General features: G+C 44.4%; 1 protein-coding gene across 3 annotated transcripts in view; it reads right to left on the bottom strand.

Moving 5' to 3' along the window:
* Positions 1 to 2,005: 2,005 nt before the first annotated feature.
* HEPH (hephaestin) overlaps positions 2,006 to 6,000 on the bottom strand; it is a 47,195-nt gene continuing 43,200 nt past the window's right edge. For all 3 annotated transcript variants that reach the window (XM_033137857.1, XM_033137859.1, XM_033137858.1), the window contains exons 20-21: positions 4,934 to 4,966; positions 2,006 to 2,335 (exon numbers count right to left, since the gene is read on the bottom strand). In XM_033137857.1, the coding sequence (XP_032993748.1) occupies positions 2,097 to 2,335; positions 4,934 to 4,966 (272 nt within the window). In that variant the 3' untranslated portion in view covers positions 2,006 to 2,096. The remainder of the gene's footprint in view (positions 2,336 to 4,933; positions 4,967 to 6,000) is intronic.

Here is a 6,000-nt window from a genome sequence, read left to right as displayed (position 1 = left end):
CCAGTCTACTACCCCTAGTATTGCAAGACTGTCACAAGAGCACCTGGACTAAAATTGTCATCCAAAAGCTTTACTCCTCTGGTTTATCCCAACAGTTATTATTACTCGGCTTCAACAAAGCATATAATTTAATTAGACAGCACTTTATATATCAAATGACAGAATAATTTGGCCACAGTAAAGGAAATTTTGTCCATGGTATGATTATTTCCCACCTAGTCATCTTGACACATTGACACCCTACTTGCAAAATTTAACAGCCCCAAAATACAGATTTACTATCACTTATGCAAGATTGAACATACTGCCTTCTGCTGTTCTGCAGGGTCCGTTTCAAAAAATTCCACTGAAAAACCATTTATGTCCATGTGGAGATGGCAGTATTGAATCAGTAGCTCATGTACTGCTAGATGATACTCTTTATAAAGATATGAGGAGTTAGGTTATTACCCTTCTACTATACCAGGTTACTCAACCATTGCTTGCTATTATGTCTTTTCTTCTGACAGATCAAGATAACCAGGTGACAGCAAAAACTGCAAAAAACTAGCAGGTGCAATTAGAATAAGATCTAATATTTGATTAATTTTTAACATTGTTCAGCTCATTCATACACACACACACACACACACGATTTCTTGGTTTACAAAATTATGTGCAATGTCACTTTTTTCAAGTTACATTTTCTACAGATCAGTTTCATCTGTTGGGTCGGGTGGCAATGCTTCTATTCTACTTAGTGTGGGGTTTTGTGTCAGTGTCGCTTGTGTGGGTTCTCTTTACTATTCACCTGTATTCCTTTGGTGGTGAGAGATGTTGGGGTTGGCCTAGGGTGTGGTTGTTTGTTTGTGATTGGCTGTGGTGAACTTTGTATTGCTTTGGTGGTGGGTGTGTAGAAGCTTCTGGCTTCTGTGTGGCCGGAAGGAAGCCTACTTCACAAAGGCAAGAGTCACTGCTGCTACTCTGTCCACTTTCTGCCTCAAGCCCTGTCCAGATGGGAGCATGAGCAGAGCTTACAAATTGCAAGCCTCCTGCTACTTAGAACAGCAAATTAATGTGCACCTTCACTCATTTGCCCCATCTAATGTTTATACAACCACAAGCCATCAAACACTGATTCCTCCATTTCATTTAATTAGCAGTCATGACTATTTTACTGCAATGGCCAATTAGGAAGAATCACCTTTCCCCCCCACAACAGAGATAAACAGAAGTCACACTGTAAGATTTCCTTGTTTTTACTTTCCGTGCATGAAGGGATGGGAGGAGATAGAAGCAGATCAAAGCAGGGAAAAGAATCTGCCATTAGAAAAACAGTCCTATAGAGAAAACAGTCCCATGGAGTATTTGTTCCCTCCTCCCCCATGCTTCCCTGGGAAGATTCCTTCCCACATATGTTGTTTCTCTTCAGTTGGCTGATAAGTCCAGTTAGGCCTGCTGGAGCAGAGAGTAGCCAAGCAGACTGTCTGAAACAAACTGACTAGGAGCAGAAGGAGAGAGAGCAGCAGGATGGGTGGCTTCCTTGAGCAAAAAAAAGACCAAGGGAATGCTGCAGATCCAGGAGCTTTGTTCCACAGAATCATAGAATTATAGAGTTGGATGGGACCCCCAAGGGTCATCTAGTCCAACCCGCTGCAATGCAGGAATCACAGCTAAATAGTCCCAAACAGATGGACATCCAACCTCTCTCTAAAAAACCCCAATGAAGGGGAGTCGAATGCCTTCCAAGGTTGTCTGCCCTGCTGCTGCAGAGCTCTTCCTGATGTTTAGCGGAATCTCCGGATTGGTCCTTGCTTGTCAGCTGACTCCCCAAGTTCAGGAGGAACCCAGGATTATTGTATAAATATGCCTGATTGAACTTATTGTGGCTTAATTTGAGTCCTGAGTAGAAAGTAGAAAACTAGGCACTGGGTGGCACTTGGAGGTGTTTCTTTTTTTAATTTTCCCTAAGAGGACAACATCATGGGTGGTTTTGAAACATAGCTCCCAAAGTGATTTTTTTGTTTTGTTTTTATTTTGCAAAAGGCATTTAAAGGCACTTCCTCCTTGCATGCAGCTAAAAGGTCACAAAAACCTCCGCCACTCCTCTCCAGATGTTAGTGCTTTTTTGTAGACATAAGCTTGAACCCTTCGTCTAGTATGGACCTCCTGTTGCGTCTCAGCCTCTTTTGTCTCTGCAGGTAAATTATCACTCCCAGAAAGGTGCAGGCAATGAGGAACAGCAAGACACCAGTGACGGCAAGGAAAATAATGGTCGCCTCTACTTGGCTATGCGCCAGTTTTGACCCGAACAAAACAATGTGATGGCCATTGTCTTCATCTTCAGGAGGTGTCTCTGAGGACAAATGGATGATGAAAGGTCACTTTTTGTGGGTGGGGGGTGGGGAGGAAATGAGATTGCATACAGAAGTTAATAGTACAGAATGACAGCAGCAAACAACCAACCACTCTGCTCTCTTTTCAGTTTAAGAGAAAATTCAAATTTTCCAAGGAAAAACAGGTACCAAGTCTGCAAAACCTCTATGCAGTTAGATAGCTAGGTTAGCAATAAGGCTAGCAGAGGAATCTTTTTCATTATCAGGCCAAGTTCAACCTGTTACTTGTACCATGCAAAGAACTTGGAACCAGTCCTTAACCCACTCGACCACTTCGATCGGTGGAAATTATTTATTTATTTATTTCCCACCCTTCACTCTTAAGGTCCCAGGCCAGGTTACATCTTTAAAACACAGTATTAAAAACAATGTAAAACAACTTACAAACCATAAAGTAAAAAGGGGCCTGAAAACATACATGTCAAGTGTTTAAAAGCCAGGGTAAAGAGATGGGTTTTCAGCATCCTCTGAAAGGAAGGGAGTTACATGGCCACACAGAATGTTATCTCTCTCCCCCCACCCCACCCCACCCCCGGCTTCTGAGGGTGGAGGAATTTCCAAGAGGGCTCTCTCTGCCAATCTCAGCACCTAAGAAGGTCTGAAGCATGGGTAGGCAAACTAAGGCCCGGGGGTCGGATCCGGCCCAATCACCTTCTAAATCCGGCCCGTTGATAGTCTGGAAATCAGTGTGTTTTTACATGAGTAGAATGTGTCCTTTTATTTAAAATGCATCTCTGGGTTATTTGTGGGGCCTGCCTGGTGTTTTTACATGAGTAGGCTAGAATATGTGCTTTTATTTAAAATGCATCTCTGGGTTATTTGTGGGGCATAGGAATTCGTTCATTATTATTTTTTCCAAAACATAGTCCGGCCCCCCACAAGGTCTGAGGGACAGTGTACTGGCCCAGAGCTGAAAAAGTTTGCTGACCCCTGGTCTGAAGGGAAGGAGACAGCCTTTCAGATATTTCAGGCCTGGTTCACTCAGAACTGGCACTATACAAGATGCCACATAATACTCATTCCACATTTGTAAGAACTCAATCTTTTGGTGTGGTGGCACCTAAACTTTGAAATTCCTTGGGTATATGTGATTTTTGTGTATAATCAAACCTCGGTTTCCGAATGGCTCCATTTCAGAATGTTTCGGCTCCCAAACGCCAAAAACCCAGAAGTAAATGCTCTGTTTTTCAAGCATTTTTCAGAAGCTGAATATCCAATGTGGCTTCCGCTTGAGTTCAGGAAGCTGATGCAACCAATCGGAAGCCATGCCACGGTTGTCAAATATTTCGGAAGCCAAACGGGGTTCCGGAATGGATTATGTTCGACAACCGAGGTTTGATTGTATATGCATAGCCCTTGAAACTAACCCAGCCCACCCTCATATAAGATGCAATCAGGGCCGCAGCTAGGGGGTGGTGAGGAAGGCCCCTGCCAGGGGGCAGGTGGGGGGTGGGTGCACAAAATCGACTAAAAGATATGTCCATAAAAATTAAATATTGGATTTTCTGTGAAAGAATTCATTACAAGGTGAAGTGTGTGAGGAATTGAATGGGTGGGGGTGGGGGGTTAGAGGAGAGGTGGAAAGAAGAGATAATTTTCCAGTGGCAAGGAGGCGCAATCTGGACAGTTTTGCCAGGGTTGCAAGATCACCTGGCTACGGCTCTGGATGCTGTTGTATTGTTTTACAATTTGAATTACACGGAGTTTTACGTTTGCACAGATGTCAGCCATAACAACGGCTAACCGGGCTTCCATCTTAAGCAGAGTTTGAACACTGTTTGCAAACCATGGCTAAGAGGGAATCTTCTTAGCATTAGATGCAGTTAGTCAGTGAAGAGGTAATAGCAAACCATGGTTAAAGCTGATAAGATAATGCCTGCTTACCTGGGAAGCAGCAGTTTGCAGCCTGGTGCAGACATGGCCCAATTTGTGGGCCATCTTTGGCACAGCACAACCACTGAGGGACGTTAGCACCTCCCCTCATGGCCATGTGGCTTGGCACCCAAACTCTTTCAAATGGGCCAATTAGGAGGCTGTGTGTGAGAGATTGGTTGTGGCAACAGGCCTGTTTTCACTCAGGTCTATCCCTTTAGTATATATCCAGGCCACAACCAGACCCCTCCAACTCAGATTGCCGTGGAATTTCATCTTAAGTCTGAACATAGTTTGCAAACCATGGCTAAGAGGGAATTTTCCTAGCATTAGCTAGTCAGAATCAGTGAAGATGTAACAGCAAACCATGGTTAAAGCTGACAAGATAATTTGCAATGGTTATGGAAGAAGGGAGCGGGGTAGAGTGCACACAGAGAACACTGACTCCCAGTTTGTACTCATAGAATCATGGAGTTGGAAGGGACCCAAATGGTAACCTAATCAACCCCATGCAGTGCATGGGGTTTGCAGGGAGCCAGCAGCACTGGACCATGGGGTGAACTTCAGGAATGAAAGAAGAATAATCATGGACAAAAGGGGTGCCTTGCTAGGCTTCACACCAGGAATTGTCTTTATTCAAGGATGCTCAAAAGGGGTATAAACCTGAGATGCAATGACAGTCATACCTGTATAGGAATTGGTCTTCAGAAGCACTGAATCTGAAAAAAAGAAGTACACAATTTAGTAGGAAGCTTCTGGGAAGCACAAAAGGATGGCATAGGATGCTGTGTTCTACTTAGACCAATGGTGTCCATCCAATGTAACAATTACTGGAAACAGATCTCTAAGGTTTCAGACAGGGGACAACTCCCAGTCCTACCAAGAGATGCTGGGGACTGAATCTGGGACATTCTGCATTCAAAGAAGATCTTCTAAGCACCAAACAGTGTCCCTAGTACTGGGACACTGTACTAGAAATATTTTTATGGGGGAACGGTTTTTAAATGTTCACATTGTTTTTAATAGTTTTTACACTTGCTTCTTGGGCTGCAAACTGTTTTATTTGTTTTGTAATTGCATATTTTAACCACCCTCTGACCCAGTGCTGAAGGGTGGGTAAGAAATGAGACAAAACAAATAAGCACAAGAGATCCCTGTGTTCAAGCCATATAAAATGGGTGTCTGTTGCATCACATTCTAATATTAAGAACACAAGAATAGCCTGCTGGATCAGGCCAATGGCCCATCTAGTCTGGCATCCTGTTCTCACAGTGGCCAACCAGATGCCTGTGGGAAACCAAAAAGCAGGATTCAAGCACAAGAAAACTTTCCCCTCCTGTGAGTTCCAGCAACTGGTTTTCGGAAGCATTTGCTCCCTCTGACTGTAGAGGGCAGGGCATAGCCATCAATAGCCCTCTCCTCTTCCACGAATTTGTCTAATAATCTTTTAAAGCAATCTAGGTTGCTTGCCATCACTGCCGCCTGTAGAAGAGATTTCTACAGCTTAACTGTGCTTTTGCACTCCTCTAGGGACTTCGTCCATGGCCACCAGGGCTGGCTCTGCTCTGCTTTTCCTCCTCCTCTTCTTCCATCAGTCCATCTGTCTGAGTGCATGGACAGGCAAGGCGGGCTCCTAGCCACTCGGTGCCAGAGTGGAGAGGCACGACTTTTGCGTGTCCCTCTCCCCCCCTGGACCTGCGCCCTTGGTGGGGGCCAACCTAACCAACCCCTAGGTACATCCCTGACAAAGGCT

The sequence above is a fragment of the Lacerta agilis genome, chromosome Z (assembly GCF_009819535.1).
Source record: "Lacerta agilis isolate rLacAgi1 chromosome Z, rLacAgi1.pri, whole genome shotgun sequence".
NCBI classification, from domain to species: Eukaryota; Metazoa; Chordata; class Lepidosauria; order Squamata; family Lacertidae; genus Lacerta; species Lacerta agilis.
Note: the sequence above shows the minus strand (reverse complement) of the source record. Positions and strands in the feature narration are given on the sequence as shown.